Source organism: Xyrauchen texanus, chromosome 36 (assembly GCF_025860055.1).
Source record: "Xyrauchen texanus isolate HMW12.3.18 chromosome 36, RBS_HiC_50CHRs, whole genome shotgun sequence".
In the NCBI taxonomy this organism is placed as follows: Eukaryota; Metazoa; Chordata; class Actinopteri; order Cypriniformes; family Catostomidae; genus Xyrauchen; species Xyrauchen texanus.
The window spans coordinates 36,401,580-36,424,206 of NC_068311.1; the positions used below are offsets into that span (position 1 = coordinate 36,401,580).

General features: G+C 36.8%; 1 protein-coding gene across 2 annotated transcripts; it reads left to right on the forward strand.

Annotated features, from left to right (window-relative positions):
- The first annotated feature begins 1,516 nt into the window (after nucleotides 1-1,516).
- On the forward strand, nucleotides 1,517-22,392 carry LOC127629874 (homeobox protein meis3-A-like). Of its 2 annotated transcripts, XM_052107159.1 has the most exons (13): nucleotides 1,518-1,792; nucleotides 2,043-2,127; nucleotides 5,088-5,227; nucleotides 7,963-8,137; nucleotides 8,248-8,298; nucleotides 8,400-8,450; nucleotides 8,800-8,949; nucleotides 9,925-10,033; nucleotides 10,251-10,396; nucleotides 14,063-14,139; nucleotides 14,528-14,586; nucleotides 14,700-14,786; nucleotides 18,549-22,392. In XM_052107159.1, exons 2-13 carry the CDS (start codon nucleotides 2,116-2,118, stop codon nucleotides 18,737-18,739), a joined length of 1,248 nt encoding a protein of 415 aa, XP_051963119.1. In that variant the 5' UTR covers nucleotides 1,518-1,792; nucleotides 2,043-2,115; the 3' UTR covers nucleotides 18,740-22,392. The 2 variants fall into 2 exon arrangements, with proteins under 2 accessions (XP_051963120.1, XP_051963119.1); XM_052107160.1 differs by lacking the exon at nucleotides 2,043-2,127 and having other exon boundaries at nucleotides 1,517-1,792.
- The last annotated feature ends 235 nt before the right edge of the window (nucleotides 22,393-22,627 follow it).

Genomic DNA, 22,627 nt, shown 5'->3' on the forward strand with positions numbered 1-22,627 from the left:
CGGGTGAAACTAATACTCTGGTGATTGGGAGTGAGCGTGAGAGCCAGAGGGGGGTGATTGGGAGCGAGCGTGTGAGCTCGAGGAAGCGGAGCGAACTAGAGGAGCGGGGTTCGTTACATCATTACAGTTGACCTTGTGTTAATCTCACTGTGGTTTTATTGTGTTCACGTGTTTACCCATGAGCTATTATAAAAATATGATGACATTGGAATTTTAGATTTGAGGATAGAACTCACAAAAGTGTCCTTATTAAAGACAAATTGGAACCATGTTCAGTTTTGAACCAACATACAAAAAACCACTGCAAGACTCTTGACCTTGTGACATCTTTTGGTGAAAACTTGGTCCATCCAATTTTATTGAGGCCCACCAAGTAATTTCCCAGCTACGCCCTTGCCCAAAACAAATTTGGAAACATAAGGCACGCATAAACATAAATATCTTTGTATTAGATAACAGTAACCAAATGCAATTGTTTTAAAAGAGAGATAGCAGATGATAACTTTTCAAGTTCACACAAATATGTTTGTATGGTTTTAAATGCTAAAATAAAAGATTATAGCCCTCCTGTTCAAAATAAAGACAAAATGTAGGTTATTTGAATTTCTGGTTGTCAAACATCAATGGGACATATTCATATGTTAAAATAATGTCATGAACTGCATATGTGGTTTGAACACCGGTGTGCATTTAAAGGAACTGACTTTAAACATCTGTTTAAATAATGTTGACACCAGCTGGTTAAGAGTTGTTGCAAAAATGTCTTAGAAAAGTGAAGTTCTGAGAAAACTGCAGATGCCACTTGGTTTGATATTCTGTAATCTAATGCAATGTAACACATTCATTTGAAATTAAGTTTCCAGATATTTTTGAAAACCACTGTATATAAGCTAATCTGGTGGGATATGAAGCAGTATAGTTGCGAAGAATAACGCATCTGTGTTTGCAACCCAGACATCACTAGACATTAGACCTATAATTCCGACAACACAAAATGATAGCCTATTGCAGTGGAACAGCGGTAATGAAAGTCGCCAAGCACTGCCTGCTTGCGTGTGTGTGTGTGTGTGTGTGTGTGTGTGTGTGTGTGGGCGGGTTTGGGTGGTTTACGAGGACATTTTTTTTAGGTTACAAACTGGTAATTACAAGGGTATTATGCTATAAATGTGGTTTAAAAGGACATTTCTAGTGTCCCCATAAGCAAATCGCTTTAAGAACATACTAAACGTTTTTTTGAAAATGTAAAAATGCAGAAAGTTTTTAGTGAGGGTTAGGTTTAGGGGATAGAATCTATAGTTTGTTCAGTATAAAATCATTATGTCTAAGGAGAGTCCTCATAAGGATAGCCGCACCAACATGTGTGTGTGTGTGTGTGTGTGTGTGTGTGTGTGTGTGTGTGTGTGCGCGCGCGTGAGCGTGTGTTTGTGTGCGTGCCGCTCAGATAAAACGAAAGGCTCCGCGTTTGTAATGCGCGCGCGTGTGTGTGCGTGTTTGTAATGCGAGTGTGTGTGTGTGTGTGTGTGTGTGTGTGTGTGTGTGTGTGTGTGTTATAAGGAGGTGGGGGTGAGAGACCCTGTCGTGTGTTGACCCCCTAAACAACTCCCAGTCTCCATTCGCTCTCTCTCTCTTTGGTTTAAAGCTCCATCGCTCATTGCAGAGACTCATTTGAGCCCGACGCGTCGCTACATGGACATCGATATAGCGGAAAGGACGCGGCATCATCTCGGACGCACCGCTAACGTTGGATACTCGGCCCGGTCCATGCTACTGCTGCTGCTAAACTCTTATTAAGGTGGGGTATCTTAACACATTCTCGTCATATTTTGACGTATTCCATATATAACCCAGATTTCCATAACCACAACATTTCCATGAATTTAATATCATCATTACACGCATTTCTCAGCCTGGAAATTCACTCTGGAAGAGCAGCACAGAGTTATGCTGTCATTTTGCGGCTACTTTTGAAGTGAAAAGAAAAGGATTGTATCCACATCTTCATATGTTAAGGTTAGGTTGTAAAATGCTGTTTTATGTTGTAGAGAGTGTCTCATCTGCCGGTGTGGTGTGTGTTGTCTTCCGTCACTGAGTGTGTGAACTCGGCTTCCGTATCGCATGGAGAAGAGGGTAGGTCCTGTTTTCCGTTCTTTTCCTAGTCAATTTTCATGCAAATGATGCTGTAGTGTAGATAAATATGACCAAATCTATATAGTGCTTGTGTACAACCAGTATGTAGCCTACAATCTGAAAACTTCATTGTGTGTGTGTGTTTGTGTGTGTGTGTGTGTGCGTGCGTGCAATTGCTCGATTTTTGGGTAACACTTTTAAATAACGTCCCTTTCTAAGTCATTACAAACATTAACGAATGCTTTATTGATAATTATTTTGAAATTGCAATTACATTTTGATTCATTTATTTTCATATGCATAGCTACATTCATATTTGAATATACACGAACAACTGGTCTATTAAAAATGTAAATTCATGAGTTATTCATTAAGGCTATTATAAAGTGGTGGCATTCATTTCTACCTGGCTATGTCTACATTTGTATCATATCAAATAAGAAAATAAGGTTTGTGTATATTTCCAAAGCATTCATGTACCGCACTTAATAATGGCCTGAATGCACACTGGTATAGGACAGGGTCTTTTTTATCAATATTGATTTCAATTACATATTGAAAAGCAATAAAGAGCAAACATTAGATGGTGCAGGAACATAGCATACAGGCCCTAGAAAGCTAGATGAAGTCAGTAAGTAGGTCAACTTTTGTGCTACACTGAGCGGGCAAATGAAGTGTCTTCATAGAGATCATAGTTTATCAAAAATTAGTCTCAAATCATTTTTATATCTCCTCTGCAATATTTGTCATCATTATGAGTGAAAGCATCCAAGAAATTAATTGACACTGATTGTTGTTTTTGTTACCAATGCAAACGTTGCATTGGTTAGTGTGTTGTTATAATGTATTTTTTATTTTGTTTTAAAAAAAGAGAAATTTGCCTCATTGATTATTACCAATCTAAGTTGGTAAAGCCCTCCAAATTGCTTGTGTATTTGAGCTTTTTTTATATAAATTTTTTTTAAACAGTTTTTACTTACAATATATATCATATAGGTTTAAAATAAGGTTCTACTAGTTAACATTAGTAAACACATTAGGTCTCATTAATTAAGAATGAACAATGTATTTTACAGATTTTTTTTAATCTTGGTTAATGTTAAATTCTAAATATGCCATTGTTTATTGTTCATAATGGATTAACTAATGTTAACAAATACACCTTTTAATGTAAAAATGTTTTAGTGTATGTTGAAATTAAAATGAACCAACATTAAGAAGTGCTGTGAAAATGTTCATTGTAACTTCAACTAATGTTAACAAATACAACCTTATTGTTGTATTTGTTAACCATATTGTTACTATTATATATGACATATGCTATGGCGCAGCATATATATGTGCATGAAACTGCTAATGTTTTGCCGGTAATCGGTACCTACATTTTAGTTGGATTATCATTGATTACATTTTCAAACATTATATTTAGAAATATTATGAAATTATGATTTGTATATTTTCACACAGATTCTTAGTTGAATGCTCATGAACCAGTGATCTGTTAAGAATTATATAATGTTTGTTACCGACTATTCACATACTAATTACTAACACAATTCAGCGATTTGAGTGCTTTGTGTGTTTGTTCATTTTAAAGGACCTGCTGTAATGATAATTAGTGTGACTTTCTTAGACTTTAAATTCCATCTTTAAAGTTATCCATAATTTTAGCCCAAGCCTCTTTTCTGTTATTTGTTTTACAATTTTGTTATAATTAATTTGAAAAACACTATTTTTATTTATCATATTTTAAGGACTAGTAGCTCATCAAAAGCTAGTTGCTTTTTTATTTTGTAACCTCAAAAAGAAGCCATATGAAAATGAATGAGCCACATTTTGTCATGTAGAAAAAGCGAAGAATATGGAGTGTGAACACTGCGGGCCAAGCCTGATTATTTGCAGGAGTGTAAATGTGGCCTCTATTTCTCTAGTTAGAAATGTACTGTGCAGAGGTGGCTTATAGTATTAGTAATGATTAAGACATTCAAAGCACTTCATCTCAATTATAGGTGAGCAATTATTGGAAATGGCTCAAAGAATGTTTATGGACATAAAAATAGACGTCTTTCTGATATTATACACAATGGTGGCCTATTGTGTTGATCTTTTTCATTGATGTTGTTGTTGTTTTGCTGATCATGTCTCTGACTACAGCAAACGGAGCGTTTCAGGGTCGGCGTGTGATTAATCAGAACGTTGACTATAAAACCACCTAATTAGGATAAATGAAGGCGGGATGGCATAATGTATTTGTGTGCTAAGGCTGTAAGTTATGAATCTGATGGTGGAGATGGATTTGTTTTTTTTAGTTTATGTCCCTGGGTGAATGTTGCTTGGCACTCTGAAAAATTGCACATCAAAGCTTCCCCACAACCAGTGTTTATTGAGGAGGAGAGACAATTAGTAGTGACTTCAAACAGCCTCCTTTCAGCCCCTCTCTCTCTCTCTCTCGTACTTAACTCGCAAGTTCACATACGCAAACACGCCATCAATAACATGTACACTTATAATAATAAACCATAACGAATCCCAACACACACACACACACGCACACACACACACACACACAGATAGACAGAGATAGAAATAGCTTCTTAAGGTTGCAATTGCAGGTTACGACTATTTACAGTGTATTTATGAGCTAACCAGGGTATTGATCAAAAATAAATATATGGTGGGACTTGATTTTAGCCATCGAAAATGTATTTGGTCATGAAAAGGGATCTCTATATGACAGTTGGGTGGATGGGTGGGGTTGAAAAATAAGGGCTTGGTGATGTCAGCCAAAATGGAAAGTTGTTTTAGGGTGGAGAAAGTTAAAGTAAAAAGACATATATTTTTTTCTTTGGAATAACATGCACCATTGAATTGTGCAGCGTGTAGTTAAGAAAGTAAATTGGGTAACTTTTGATTTCATGTTGACTTTAAGACCTTGTCCTTTCTCTCTCTGTGTATTTCAGTATGAGGAGTTGGTGCAGTACCCAGGCTCTGACATCATGCCTGTGGGAGGCTACGGGGACGCCATGAGGTCACTTCCTCCTCCTCACTATGGCCACACTGTGCCTGACTCGCTTAAACACCACCGGGATCTGATCTATGGGTGAGAGTCCGGTTACTATAACCATCTGTTACCGCTACAAAACATGTGAATTAACTTCATGTGTGCGCATGTGTGCCAACATATGCTGCATTTATGTCCTCCTGGGAATTTCCAGCTTGCTTGAAATTGATAAATTGAAAAACTGGTAAATTATAAGTTAGTATATTTGATGCTTTACCAATGTATTTTTTTCATTCTCATGCTGCCACAGAATATGATGGGAAATATAGTTTTGTCAAATAAGAGCCTCACATCAAAAAACTGGCTAAATAAATAACATATTGGTAACACTTTACATTAATGTTACCTTTGTTAAGGGTTTATAAAGGGGTTCAGTGACCAGTAACTCATTTACAAATGCATTATAAATCATTGAAATACAGTTATAACAACATGAATATTAAAAGCAACCTTTTAATGCAATACTTGCCAAATAGTGAGCCATACTACCTTGCATGTTATAAATGCTTTATAACACTTATTCAACATTATTAACCTATGAAAATGTACCTTAATGTAAAGTGTACACATATTAAGAATTTTTTGGGAAATATCATTAGAAACCTATGAAAATAAAGTTCAGTATGGTTTAATGGTCATCAGGCTTTATATATATATATATATGCTGTGAATGAGCATTAACAATGAAAAGTTATTTTTTTGCTGAGGATTTTAGGAAACTAGTACTAGGTAAAAGCATTCTTTTGACATCAACATGACAAGGAAAGTGAGAAAACAATTTAGTCCAGACAGTAATGAATTGCATTGTGTCATAAATTATTAATTAAGGAATTTCATGTTTTTGATGACCAGCAATACATGTATGAATAAGTGTATTTATGAAGAATTTATAACATGTATGTTAAATACTCAATATTTGGCAGGTATTGCCAGGGTTTTTCCTACAAAACTCTGGTGGGTGTCTTCATGGAAAACACTAACATACGTTGCACTCGCTGGATTGTCATTTGTAACTACAAATATCGGCAATAATAATAAAATAATTCTGTTGTCTAATAGTCGCTTGATGTCATTTAACATAACTTGAGATCATATAAAACTATAACGATGACACGAGAGAAGCGCTGCAGCTCGAGTGTCTGATAGAAACACAGATCACAGCTTGGCGATAAATCTTTATTTCATCCTTAATTATAGTTAATTTAATATGTGAGCGTGACATATTAAAAAAAGTAAATAAACACAAACTCCAAAACTGTCATTCTCTGTGCGGTCAGAGCTGGTACAACCAGTCGCGGAAGAAACCCAATCTGAGCGCGAGTCGAGACCGGGAGAGATATAAACTTCCGCCGGCTGGTACGTACTCTTAACACGGAGACACTCGACTCTCACCCCCGCTGTCTGCAGCTCACAATGTGTTGCATCGTTGATGAGATCATCATGATAAGATCAATCTTATGTGCAAAATAACACTAAAATGACAACAACAATAAAATGTGTGTATATATATATATATATATATATATATATAGAGAGAGAGAGAGAGAGAGAGAGAGAGAGAGAGAGAGGTTTTGGATAAACAAGATTGACAAATGCTTATCAATAATACTCTTATGGCTAAAAATGTTTACAGTGTTCAGTGACTAAAATGTCAATATGACTAAATGTTACTAGAATATGACTAAAATGTCAACACTTTTCATTGACTAAAACTACATTAAAAAGCCCAGACTTGGTCAACTAAAACTTAACAAAAAAATAAATAAAAATTGGGTAAGGTTGACTTAATATGATAAAAACTAAAAAGGACATTTGACACAAGATTATGACAAAATAAAAAAAAAACAGATGACAAAATTAACACTAGTATTCAGTTGCCAGGTCATTAGTAGTGTATTAATGCAAAGCCAACGTTTACGTGTTTTTAACATCACTTTTATGATCAGTATGGTACCACCTCCACCTCATTTTGAGCCAGGAAAAACCCTGAGTGCTTGAACAAAAATGGTTAGAACTGTATATCAGTGATTTATAATGCATTTGTAAATGACTTATTACTAATTAATTAACCCCTTTATAAACAAAGGGAACATAAAAATGTTTGAAATGTAAATTTCATTACTATTCTTCATTATTATTATACAAAATGTGTTAATTTAATTGTACAGTCAGCATTACATTTAGCATTACTGCAAAATGAAAATTATTAACTTACCCATATGCCATTAATAAAGACTTAATATATAATGGTCAATTTATTTTTTTGTACTTTATGGAGCTTGACAGCCCCTGGCCAAAAATATCCCCTTTTGCAGAAAAATAACAACATACAGGTTTTTAGATTGACTATTCGTTTAATCATTACCAATACCAACATGCTTCTGCCATGTTTAATTGACACGGCCCCTAAAAAACTAAAATCCAACTGGTAATTATTACATTTTGGTGCCGTTCATGTGCATTCATCATGTAAATTTGATCATGTGAAATCTGACATGACTTGAAGTACAGGTCTAAGGTGGTGGAAAAAGCTGAAAATTTTATTTATATTAATTAATAAAAAAAAATAAATAATTGAATGTGTTTTCATTCTAGGAAATTTTCTTAGTCTTTCCTTACTGTGATGGGCACAGACTCAGAGGCTACAAGAGTCCAAATTGAATGAAATCCCAGATGCAAAACCAATATTTTTGTCGACCTCTAAGTTGAAGGCAGTATCCATATACTTGCCTGCATTGATGTCTTACTGTGTGTGTCAATGTGTTGATATGCAGTCATCCTCTGTTTCCTCTCCTGGCACTGGTGTTTGAGAAATGTGAACTCGCCACCTGCTCGCCGCGAGACTCCACTTCCATGTCCAACCCCTCCCACCTTACTGGCATGACCAATCACAGCGACGTCTGCTCCTCTGAATCATTCAACGACGACATTGCAATCTTTGCCAAACAAGTGAGTTACACGAAGCAATCACATTTTCACATTAGAAAAATACCGGCACAATGCAGGCCATTATTCAATGATTTTTCATTACTGAACAATTTTTCCATTCATGCGTTTAGATTCGATCTGAGAAACCCATCTTTTCATCAAATCCAGAACTGGATAATCTGGTGAGACATAAATACGCTGTTTGATAAATAATTGTATGTCATCATTGTTTACAGAGAGGATGTGTTGTATCCATGTGTAACCAAACTGTCTCTTTACACAGATGATCCAGGCCATTCAAGTACTACGGTTTCATCTATTAGAGCTAGAAAAGGTATTTTTGTCTCCTTTAGTACATGATGAGTGCTTTTAAACTGTTTTTACTGTGGTGATACCATGGTACAGTGATGGTATTTGATGGTAATATCATAGTACTTTGTTATACAGTATATTATGGCACTGAATGATTACTATATTCGTATACTATGGTATTTTCGTGGAACTCTAAGGTACTTTAAAGAATAGCTTGGTATTATCATGGTATATGTTCAAAGGCATGGTAATACCATGGTATATTTTGGTACTTTTATGTTAGTTTAAGATTTTATTGAGGTCATTTGTCACCTTTAATGTTTTTTCATTTTACTTATATTAGTGAACTTCTCTCTTCTCTTCTGTTACAGGTTCATGACCTCTGTGATAATTTCTGTCACCGCTACATCACGTGTCTGAAGGGCAAAATGCCCACCGATTTGGTGCTGGAAGACAGAGAGGGCGGATCCAAATCGGACATGGAGGATTTCACTGGTTCCTGCACCAATTTGTCTGAACAAGTGAGTCATTTGAAATTTAAAACACATATCAGGATGCTAATGCCGAGTTTACACTACACGATTTTAAGTCCGATTTTCGCTCGCCGACAGTTTTTTGGAGATCGCCGGCAAAAGCCTGAAATCGTAGGCAAATCGGGGCACGCTCCCGTGAGCGACGATCGCAATGTATGAATTATCAAAGACGTGATCTGAGAGAATCGCCGATGCTTCACTGATGTCAGCGAGATATCTAGAATGTTAAATATCAGCACCTGTCTGCGATTCCAAATTGAAATATGTTTTGACTGAATACAACAGCAGCGTTGACCTACAGCCAACGAGAGAGCAAAAAACGGGGCACGGGAAGTTTCAGTGGGAGGAGTCCTGATGTACCTGCAACAGAACATCAACTAGCATGGCTGCGGTATCAAGAAAGTCTCATTGGACTGAAGAAATGGAGGGAAAATGAGTGGAACATTGGCAGGAGCACCAGTGCCTATTTGATGTTTCCTCTGAACTGTACCACAACCAGGTGGAGAAAGAGAAGAGCTGAAGAGAAATTGCCAATTCTCTTGGACAGTCAGGTAAGCAAATAGGTAGATTTTTCAGTAGGTGGTACTTTTTCATATTGTAACCAAATTAAATATATGATGCCTTGAGGCGATTAAAAACATACACATCATATTCTGAAATGCTTAACAAATGATCATCTTATCACTTCTCACGTGTACTCTGTTGTGAAACGTAATTTGGAGTCCAGACAGAGTCGTCGGGGATTCGTCTATAGTAAAATGTTTTGTAATGTGTTCACCCCTGTCGCCGATTCGTGTAATTTGAAAACTCTATGACTTCCATGACAAGAGAGACAGTTGTGTTAAATGAACGGTACCATGATCCAACGTCTTTGAAAGTCGTGTAGTGTGTTGGAGGCATTAATGAACTGTTTTTAACTCACAGAATGCATGTGTCTGACTGTGGCTCTTTCTTCTAATCTAGAATCAGTCTTGGTTGCGAGACCCGGATGACTGTGTGTCAATCCCCTCAGGCACCCCAAGCGCATCCTGCGGTCTTACTTCACACAGTGCAGAGAACTGCAGCGACGCAGGTAACGGTACTTTTCATAAAAAACTGTATGGGTAGATCAAGTAGTAAGCAAAGAAAAAGATGTGAAAAATCAATCACATGTACTAGAAAAAGTAGAGTAGTATGGTAGTTCTGAACAGAACCCATAACAAAGAGCCTCATTGACTTCCAATGAATCCTAACCTTATGTGGATGCAAGATAAGATATTTTATTGTGCTTCTGTGTTTGGCTGTGTCAGGTGATGGACTGGACGGAAGTATGGCATCTCCCAGCACAGGAGAAGAAGATGAAATGGACAGAGACAGACGAAACAACAAGAAAAGAGGAATTTTTCCTAAAGTTGCAACAAACATAATGAGAGCTTGGCTCTTCCAGCACCTATCGGTAAGAGAGTAAGACCAACTGAGATCCATTTTTACTTGATAGTTTGTTCAGTTTGAGAGAAACAGTTGCCATTTGATGCTTAAAATGGGCAGCAGAAAGACTGAATTTCTGAAAATATAGTTTGAAGAAAGATAAGGGACAACAGAAGAAATTGCGATAGGAAATGAGAGTTAGGAAGAAGTATATCTTGAGAGAAAATGAAAGACTTTATTGACCATCTCAAGTTAGTGTCTGTGAATTTATGAACTCACGGCCTGTTAATTTTGCATAGCTGAGCGCAGCTGAAATGAGCGAAGTCTGTGCAAAGACAGTAATGAGCATATGGTAATTGCACACTAATGACACTGCTGTAATTACAAATGGAAGAATATCCAGAAGTCACTAAAAATAAAGAGGACCAGAGCTGTGCGGGTAATGAAGGGACTGAAAAGAATCATATCATGTATTAAGATTTCTGTAGAAACAATATTTCATACTGATTCATAACTATTCTCTAGTTCAGTGGTTCCCAAACCTTTTTTACGGTATGGCACCCCTTTAAGGTGTTTTTTCCCCCTTTGCCACAACAACTATTAAAAATAATTAAATAAACAAATATGCTTTTGAAAACATTGTCATTTAAAAAGTTTAATATAAATATGAAAAAAAAATATATATATATTAAAACAATGTAGAATTCCAGTCTTTCTCAAACATTGCTTCAAGCATAATCATAATATAAAAACATTAAAAAAGTAATTCATGCAATATACAACATTTTTTGACATGTCAATATTGCTGTTTGATTAATATGAATGAGATAACAGACAGCAGCAGGTCTGTTAGGCTGCATTTACACACTGCACAGATTGGATATTTATCATAATTCATAAATAAAGTACAGTACATAATGTAGTACATTAACAGCTAAATTTACGTAAATATCACGAGACACGAGTGCTTTGTAGAGCACATTCTGACAGACTGTGTGCATGTGAAGGTTTAAAAGCAGCTGGCTGTAGTGAAACAGTGTGAAGGTACCAAATTGAGTCAGTACTCAGAACTGCTGGAACTTTTTTAACATCTTTTTTAATATTGAGTTAATAGAGAATAGGTTGAGATTTGCCAGGTGTGATGACATCCCAGTGTGCCACAGCACCCAGTTTGGGGACCACTGCTTTAGTTAGTGTACTAAACTAGAATGAACATCCTCAGACAACCTTAGAAATGCAAAGTGTGACCTATAACCAGCGAATTAAAGATTTTAGTTGTTTTGCTGTTGAAGTTTCATCCAGTCATAGTTTGCATGCAACGACAATACCCCTGTCCTTTACTTGAATTAATAAAAAATGTAAATACATCTATCAAAGTATGATATTCTCTCAAAACAAGTTTTGCATTCCTTGCAACAAGTTTTAATTTCCCTTGCAATAGTTTGTTTACCCTCGCAATACATTTTGCATTCCCTGACAATAGTTTACTTTTCCTAGCAATAGATTGCTTTGCCTAGCAATAGTTTGTATTCCCTCGCAATAAGTTTTGCGTTCCCTCATAGTATGTTTTGCATTCAATCGCAATACGTTTGCATTCCCACACAAGTTTTCTTTTCCTTGCAGTAGTTTGCGCTGCGTCACAATAGATTGCGATCCCTAGCAATACGTTTTGCATTCAATCATAATAGTTTGCGTTGCCGTGCAATAGTTTGCGGTCCCTAGCAATACGTTTTGCGTTCACTCACAATAGTTTGTATTGCCTCATAATAGTTTGCGATACCTAGCAATAAGTTTTGCGTTCATTCACAATAGTTTGCGTTGCCTCGCAATAGATAGCGTTCCCTAGCAATAAGTTTTGCGTTCCCTCACAATAGTTTGCTTTGCCTCGCAAAAGATTGCGTTTCCTAGCAATACGTTTTGCGTTCACTCACAATAGTTTGCGTTGCCTTGGAGTAGTTTGTGTTGCCTTGCAATAGTTTGTGATCCCTAGCAATATGTTTTGCGTTCACTCACAATAGTTTGCTTTGCCTCGCAATAGTTCGCGTTGCCTTGCAATAGCTTGCGATCCCTAGCAATACGTTTTGCGTTTACTCACAATAGTTTGTATTGCCTCATAATAGTTTGCGATACCTAGCAATAAGTTTTGCGTTCACTCACAATAGTTTGCGTTGCCTTGCAATAGTTTGCGATCCCTAGCAATATGTTTTCGTTTACTCAAAATAGTTTGTATTGCCTCATATAGTTTGCGATACCTAGCAATAAGTTTTGCGTTCACTCACAATAGTTTGCGTTGCGTCGCAATAGTTTGCGATCCCTAGCGATACGTTTTGTGTTCACTCGCAATAGTTTGCTTTGCCTTGCAATAGATTGCGTTCCCTAGCAATACGTTTTGTGTTCACTCACAATAGTTTGCGTTGCCTTGCAATAGTTTGCGATCCCTAGCAATACGTTTTGCGTTCACTCACAATAGTTTGCTTTGCCTCGCAATAGTTTGCATTGCCTTGCAATAGTTTGCGATCCCTAGCAATACGTTTTGCGTTCACTCACAGTAGCTTGCGTTGCGTCGCAATAGTTTGCGATCCCTAGCAATACGTTTTGTGTTCACTCACAATAGTTTGCTTTGCCTTGCAATAGATTGCGTTCCCTAGCAATACGTTTTGTGTTCACTCAAAATAGTTTGCGTTGCCTTGCAATAGTTTGCGATCCCTAGCAATACGTTTTGCGTTTACTCACAATAGTTTGCTTTGCCTCGCAATAGTTCGCATTGCCTTGCAATAGTTTGCGATCCCTAGCAATACGTTTTGCGTTCACTCACAATAGTTTACGTTGCCTTGCAGTAGTTTGCGATCCCTAGCAATATGTTTTCGTTTACTCAAAATAGTTTGTATTGCCTCATATAGTTTGCGATACCTAGCAATAAGTTTTGCGTTCACTCACAATAGTTTGCGTTGCCTCGCAATAGTTTGCGATCCCTAGCAATAAGTTTTGCGTTCACTCACAATAGTTTGCGTTGCCTCGCAATAGATTGTGTTCCCTAGCAATAAGTTTTGCGTTCACTCACAATAGTTTGCGTTGCCTCGCAATAGATTGCGTTCCCTAGCAATACGTTTTGCGTTCCCTCACAATAGTTTGCGTTGCGTCGCAATAGTTTGCATTCCCTCGCAATAAGTTTTGTGTTCACTCACAATAGTTTGCATTGCGTCGCAATAGATTGCGTTCTCTCACAATAGTTTGCATTCCCTTGCAATAAGTTTTGATTTCCCTCGCAAGTTTTGCGTCCCCAAGCAAGTTTGCATTTCCTCACAATAAGTTTTGCGTTGCCTCACAATATTTTTTATTCTCTCACAATAGTTTGCGTTTCCTTGCGATTTGTTTTGCATTCGCTTGTAATAGTTTTGTAGTATAGTTTGTGAGAGAACGCAAAACTGTTGCATGGGAACGCAAAATGATTTTAGAAGATATTTCCAACCCTGTCATCTAAGGGCTTCATATTTTTTAGGTTACCCCACAAAACATTTTTACATTGTATACTAATGATCAATAGTAGTACAATGATATCCAGAAATTTACAGAATTTACAGAAAGCATTAAAATGTTCATTTAAATCATGTAATGGCATCCCTTGGTTCTATTCATTATAGAATCAGATTACAAACAAAACTTTGCATTAATATCCTCATCTGACTTCTCTCAGCATCCATACCCCTCTGAGGAACAGAAAAAACAACTCTCCCTAGACACGGGTCTCACCATACTGCAGGTCAACAACTGGTTAGTAATGACTGTCTTTAATATATAATAAACCTTTATCAGTGATCATAATGACCTATACTTACCTAATCAATGATCAGCAGGTAATTATTAGACAAAGATTTGTTTTCTCAAATAAGGATTTAGGTTGTGCGGGAATAGTACAACATAAAATGAATAGTTGTATTATAACAATGAGTTTTCCTTTACTAATGTACTAATGTCTTTTATTTAATAATATATTGAAGAGGGTTGAGGTATTGAGTATCTTTCAAATTTTTATGTTATTAAATGCTAGAATAAGTTACATTTGTGGGTCTGTGGTCAGCTACTGTTGCATTTATTGACTGTAAAACTTATTTGTCCCTGTTTTTCTCATCTTACGCTTGGTCCTGGTTTCTTCACTCAGGTTCATAAATGCCAGACGCAGAATAGTCCAGCCAATGATTGACCAAACAAATCGCTCAGGTGAAATATGTGTGTTTGTTAACCTATGGCTTGTTTTGCATTTTGATTTTGTATTATATCAAAATTCAAAACTCTCTGCAGTGAATAACGTGTGTGTGCTTTTGTTTTCTCAGGCCAAGGTGCTCCGTACAGTCCAGGGGGGGCGGCTCTAGGAGGTTATGGCTTAGACGCTCAGTCCCATTTAGGCCTTAGAACAGCAGGTGAGAACTGCTTAGACAAATTAGTACAACATTTGTATGAATATTTATTATGTGTTTTGGCTTCATTTCTTTGTGTTGTGGCTTATTTTCATTGTGCTGTGGCTTTTCCATTGTGTTTTGGCATAATTTCATTGTGTTGTGGCAACATTTTGTTGTGTTTTGGCTCAGTTCCGTTGTGTTGTAATTTATTTCCTTTGAGCGGTGTCTTCTCCGTTGTTTTGTGGCTTAGTTTTGTTGTGTTTTGGCTTAATTCTATTGTGTTTTAACTAGGGCTGTCAATCAATTAAAAATTGTAATCAAATTAATTACAAGGTGTCCCGATTAATTAATCGTGATTAATCGCATTTAATCGCATATACCAATATTTGCTGAGAAAGCCCCTCATATAAATATAATTCAATATATAATGATGAAATAATGATACAGTTATCTTTAAATATTTAAATATTATATATATATATATATATATATACACTCACCTAAAGGATTATTAGGAACAAATACTAATACTGTGTTTGATCCCCTTTCGCCTTCAGAACTGCCTTAATTCTACGTGGCATTGATTCAACAAGGTGCTGAAAGCATTCTTTAGAAATGTTGGCCCATATTGATAGGATAGCATCTTGCAGTTGATGGAGATTTGTGGGATGCACATCCAGGGCACGAAGCTCCCGTTCCACCACATCCCAAAGATGCTCTATTGGGTTGAGATCTGGTGACTGTGGGGGCCATTTTAGTACAGTGAACTCATTGTCATGTTTGAGAAACCAATTTGAAATGATTCGAGCTTTGTGACATGGTGCATTATCCTGCTGGAAGTAGCCATGAGAGGATGGGTACATGGTGGCCATAAAGGGATGGACATGGTCAGAAACAATGCTCAGGTAGGCCGTGGCATTTAAATGATGGCCAATTGGCACTAAGGGGCCTAAAGTGTGCCAAGAAAACATCCCCCACACCATTACACCACCACCACCAGCCTGCACAGTGGTAACAAGGCATGATGGATCCATGTTCTCATTCTGTTTACGCCAAATTCTAACTCTACCATTTGAATGTCTCAACAGAAATCGAGACTCATCAGACCAGGCAACATTTTTCCAGTCTTCAACTGTCCAATTTTGGTGAGCTCTTGCAAATTGTAGCCTCTTTTTCCTATTTGTAGTGGAGATGATTGGTACCCGGTGGGGTCTTCTGCTGTTGTAGCCCATCCGCCTCAAGGTTGTGCATGTTGTGGCTTCACAAATGCTTTGCTGCATACCTCGGTTGTAACGAGTGGTTATTTCAGGCAAAGTTGCTCTTCTATCAGCTTGAAACAGTCGGCCCATTCACCTCTGACCTCTAGCATCAACAAGGCATTTTCGCCCACAGGACTGCCGCATACTGGATGTTTTTCCCTTTTCACACCATTCTTTGTAAACCCTAGAAATGGTTGTGCGTGAAAATCCCAGTAACTGAGCAGATTGTGAAATACTCAGATCGGCCCGTCTGCCACCAACAACCATGCCACGCTCAAAATTGCTTAAATCACCTTTCTTTCCCATTCTGACATTCAGTTTGGAGTTCAGGAGATTGTCTTGACCAGGACCACACCCCTAAATGCATTGAAGCAACTGCCATGTGATTGGTTGATTAGATAATTTCATTAATGAGAAATTGAACAGGTGTTCCTAATAATCCTTTAGGTGAGTGTATATATATATATATATATATATATATATATATATATATATATATATATATATATATATATATATATACACACACACACACACACACACACACACAATATGAAAAAAATATTCAGATAATTAAAATGCATTACATTCTTGTAGCAGAAGAGTTCATCATTGATAGACAATACCAAAAGCGGCTTTAGAATACAATGTATTGTTTACTACCATATTATTGAACATAAGTCAATCATTGGCACACAGTTCACAGCGATCCATTTCACAAGTGAATTTGTCAGTCAGTTCGAGATTTATTATGAGGGCTTGTTTAAGGACCCGTCAATGAACACCTGAGTCAGACATGCTTGTGTAGCGTCTCGTGTGCGTTGCATCATAAACATACATTTTTAGGTCACTGTGTCAAGTTAAATCTAGTTTAATACTTAGAACACATCTTGAGATCCCTTAGTTCGGATTTGCGCTCCATCAAGTGTTTTGAATGCAAGAATGTAACGCATGTTTGTGTTGTTCTGCCTACTGAAGTGTTTTCTTCACTGTATAAACTGTGTGTTGCTCATACAGCTAAAGTTGCACTTACTGCCCTCTGGAGCAAACAGGTGGTACTACAAGCTTGCATTTCTCAGGAATCTTCCTTATTACGGTCAATGGGGCATTGCGATTAATTGAGTTCATTTTTTTAACATGTTATTTTTAGTAAAATGAATAGCACTGAATTACCGTGTTAAATCGACAGCCCTAGTTTTAACTAGTGCTGTCAGTCGATAATTTTTTCGCATAATTTTCTGTAGTTAATCACGATTAATAACATATTGTGAAAGGGGTGAAATTTTAGTCTAAATAAAAGTATTTTTCTGTCAAAATGCATTTATTATAAGAAATATTATAAGAAGACAAAAAAATATGTAACAATATAATTTAATTAACTTTTTCCAAATAAAGCCTTCCACGTTATAAAGATAGAAATGCATCAAAATACCACAAATTTAAGTAACAATAAACGTTTCCCAAAGTCTAAGTGGGAGTGTGACTACTTGAAAGAGATAGTCTCCCCTTAGTTTGCATATTCATTGCAATGGGCATTAAATTTCTTAAACTTGCTTCCTCCACAATATTAATCACCTGGTAGAACTTGGCTATCCACTTTGTTACAGCAATCGTGAAGCCGCATTCATGATTCGCATTAGGGTGTCAGTGCCAGCGTCAAGCGCAGCTTTGAACTCCACATGAAAAGCGCTTGCATACAAAAAAGTCTCATTCTGCATTTTGTTGATAGTTAAGACTTGATGTGCTTATTTGGTACTGTAAGTAAAATGCACCTTACTTAGGCTGAAAAACACTTTGTGACAAGTCCCATGTTGTTTTGTACAACAAATAGTGTCAATAGCTTCTTCCTCCATCATTTTATCACTGACACTGAATTACTGCTGTGTGTGTTTGTGGTGTGCTTGTCAGTGTAATGACTCCAGGTGGACACTTCGCAAAAGTTCCGCCCATCCAACAAGTTTTTATACTGGTTTATGCTGTATTATTGGTAAATGCGTTAATTGCAATTAAGAAAAATGTGTTCCATTGTGTTGTAGCTTATTTCTGTTTTGCTGTGGCTTTTCCGTTGTGGCTTATTTACAATAGTGTTTTCAGCTTTTAATTCCTTTGCCAATTTGGTTGTATTGTGCACCCCTTGGGTACCATCATTTCTCATGGGAGATTCTAAGTATTTCAGTTAATTGTAAATTATCATATGGTTACATTAAGGACTAGATGTCACAGATGTTACCTTGAATGACTAGTTACATAAATTACTTGAAATGTTCTTTATGTTGAAATGTTGAATTATTTTTAACTGGAATTTTTAAAATCAGTGTCCTAAAAACGCAATGTTCGTGTTGAGATGCAACGCAGCAGTCACAGGCATCTGTCTGAATGTGTATACCATAGCCAACCTCCGAAGTCGTTTTTATTTTTTGCTCTTTCAAATGTTACCAGAGGAACGTTTTGGTGGTGCGCGGACATTACCTTTGGCTGGTAATGGACTCTCATTCACTCTTTCTCTCTCGTTCTCTATTGTCAGGTCTTCAGGGAATGTCATCTCTGCCCACAGATTACCCAGGAGCCCTCCTGCCCCAGCCAGGGTACTCCCACCCTGGGCCATCCCTGCACCCTTACCCCGGCCACCACACTGCCATGCTGCTCCACCCGCCCCCCCACGCCCACCCTGCTGAACCCCTTATAGGACAAGGCCTTGACATACACGCCCACTGAGACCAGAGCAGGGCTGAAGGGGCACTGAAAGTGGGCCGGACCGGTATATTATGAATTGACTTTGCATTGACTTTTGACATAGTCCATCACCCTCAGCAAAACTTCCGGACGCCAGCGCGGTCGACACAATGACTCTGAGAATGTCTTAAATGCAATGACATGTATGAAAATGTCCATTTTATGCACTCAATTCTGTGCAACGTGACTGTATGCAAAGCCTGAAAGAATTGTTACATTCCTTAGCCATTTATCAAAATGTATTGCTATCTTATCTCTTCCTCATTATACTCTGAATGGGTGAATCTCACAAAGGACATGTCTAGGTCATTTTTCAGCCCAAAATCCAAAATAAAAAATTATAAATGATATGTTGCAAGAAAACCATTACAATGGTTTGGAATTGTAACATTAGTTTTATGACAATTAGGGATATTTTTACCCCAAAATTGTAATTACTGTAATGCAAAAAAATAAAAATAAAAATAATAATAATTCATGTAATTCTGTAATGTAGGGATGGCATAAAATATCGATATATCGATTATTGTCAGCACATTATTTTATCGATGTATTTTTGAGGCATTGAAATATTATAATTAGCTAACATTTAAATCAAAAGCACAATTGGCATGCTTTCCAATTCACTCAGTTGGCCTCTGTTTAACAGCCTGGCGTAATTGTGTTGGGAGACCACAAGAGGGCGATCTACCATTTACTGTAGCCAGTCGCGGTCACGATCACACAACCAGGACAAGCTGACGCGGCGCAGATGGCAGTCCAAAGTTACAAAGGTTTTTGTACTGCTTCAAGAACGAACAAAGTGACATTGATGAGTTTGCAGGTTAGAGAAACTTGTTTAACTGTGTGATGTTTCTTATGCAATTTTTCTGTATGTAGCCATGAATGGGTCTTTCATTCAAGCTGTCAAAGCACAAAACGCCATACTTGTTATTGAAAATACATTGTGCAGGCCCTATGAAAAGATACTTCTATACAATATATCATCCAGTTGTACTAGAGTAAATAATCTTTGTCCTTTGATAATGATTTGGGTCAAATTGAATGGAAAACTATGCGACTTACACTCCGTGGCACTTCAGAATGTTGACGCTGAGCGTTGGCGGTGTGTGCGTACCTTTGTAGAAAATAAATATTTGTTATTTTAGAACGCACCATGTCGTCTTCCAAACTCGTCCGTTGTGCGACCCCCTTTAATTAACCCTGCCACTCACAGTTTACCAAGTTGTGTTAAGAAATATGTATGAAGAGACAAAGACAAAGACCCTATTTATACAGGATCTGAAAAATAATCATCGGGAAAATCTTCAGATTATCGATGCATAAAAAAGGCATTGATCCCAACCCTACTGTAATGAAAACAAAGTTTTATTTTGTACTTTTAAAATGTACTTCACATTTTAAATACATTCATTTGCATTGCAGTAATGAGAATGAGATCTTTTTGCATTAGAGGGGTTTTTAAATGCTTAATTTTCATGAAAATAATGCGACAGTGGTCTTAGCTTAATTTTCTTAATGCAATTTATTTTTTTATTTTTTTTTGTTCATTATTTCTTGGCAATTTGAGTGAGATTCACCCAGATGCACTGTACTGAATACATTGATCTACTAGTTTTAGCAGCAACATTGCTGCACTCAACTGTATATACACAAGTCTTCCTATGGCCTTAAGGGGCATGCTGACATCTCCCTGAATATAAAGTTAAGGCCTTCATCATAGCCTTTCTTGCCTTGACTCAGAAAACCCTCTTGAGAAGCATATACTGTACCTCCTTGGCCAGGACTCTCTCAAGAAGACCTGAAATAGTCTTCTGAGATGATTGATTGCACCAAATCATCATAACTTAACTTGGTGAAACCTCGTCATATTTCTCCCCAAAATCAAAAGCAATAAATCCATCTTAAAGAAAATTAATCCCGTTTCAGGACAATTAAGATTTCTTGCACTGTGACTTTTTCACAACAATTAAGAAAATTTTCCATCCTTATTCTCTTAAAATTCTCCATCCATCCATCCATCCATCGTCAACCGCTTATCCTGTGTACAGGGTCGCGGGGGGCTGGAGCCTATCCCAGCTAACATTGGGCGAAAGGCGGGGGACACCCTGGACAGGTCGCCAGTCCATCGCAGGGCTCTTAAAATTCTCATTTTACTCTAATGTGAAAACAATATACATTATTTAAATGATTATTATACATTATTTAAATGATTGATTAAAAAAATATAATGTATTATTATCATCTAATGAGAATAATAAAATGAGAAATTACAAAAAAACTAAAAATAAAAAATAACACATTCAGAAGCATTACAGTAATGAGAATTTAGGGGTGCGTGGTTGTCATTCAAATAATGTCATGATGTTGACATTTTTAAAGGTTCATTTTTTCCTCATTAAAAAAGTTTAACTCCTAAAGACACGAATTGTAATTTCATAATATATGTAGGACATCATGAGCACTCACATTAAAATGAAGACTGGAGTCAGTAAGCTGTTTTATTCTACATGGAGAGGCTCCACACATAGGGACAGCCATGTTAGAATCACATGACCAGCAGAATACTACTCGCTTAATCTCAGTAACCGTCCTGTTATTGGACACTTTCACTCATTGATTAAATTAATCATGGCTGACTGTGAATGTAACATTTCTACAATGACATCTGAAACTAAAACTTGATTTTAAATGAGGTTACTGAATGCACAAAAGTTACTGAGTGCACCTTTAATGGTCTGAAAGATAGGCTCAATTTTCTTTATACAAATGTAACTTTATTTCTTTTGATTTTGCATAATGATTTTGAGGTGAAATGTGACCCAGACATGTTTTCATAAGATTCACTGCTGAACTTTTGAACATGGTCAATAAAATGTAGAGATCTGATTTGTGGCATACTGCAGAGCGTCTTTACCAGATGTCTTTGTCTTCCTAGCTGAGGGTAATGCAAGTTTGAATTCAGTTCTTCTGTTCATAAGTCAGTCTCACTGTTAGCATTATGCATTATTTAATTTAAATGTTATGTTAAATATATTTTTGTATTTATCTGTGTCAGAGACTCGACTACTTCAAAACATTTAAGATACAATAATCTGAGTGCCGCATTTTGTGAATCTCTCAATTTGATAAAGAAGTGAATATGTTCTTCAGTTCTTTGAAGTTTATGAGAATGTTTATCTGCTGTGGTCCCGACAGGCACGTTTTTGCTTTGTTCTAAAGGACATGACTCACGATACCTTCAAGACTTACACAGTACCAGTGTATAAAAGAATGTCTGCTTGAATATCCTATGACATTTTTTTTCTATGCTATTTAGAGATTTGTTAGAAAGCAATGGACTTGATACCTTCAGCTCTTTTCTCTCATTCTCCTTTCTGCGTTTACAATGTACTACATGTTTGTTGATGATGTGTGTATGATAATGATATGATGATGTTACAGTTACGGTAATAATACGAAATCACTTTTTTGCACATGTGTTGATATTTTGTCTCTTGGGTGCTTTTACTGAAGGTGCCACATATAGCAACTATTAATTTAGATTGAAGCTGAAGGGTAATTTTTGAGCTACCGGCACTTCCAAATAGAATTGCAAATATAATGTCTGTTTTCAAACAAGTTTCCCTAAACACACCCCGTCTTCCATTAACCAACATGTACATATTTCTATCGCCAAACTCATGCCATTAGTTGAGCTAATGTTGCCATGTCGTGCTGGTTGGGATGCTCAAACATACTGATGAATGTTTTGAATGTGCCACAGAGTTATGCTTTTTTTTTATGGGTTTCAAACTACGAATGTTTGATTTATAGTAGACTGCATGTAAAGCTGGGACAGAAGAAAATATTTTAAGATGACAAACATTT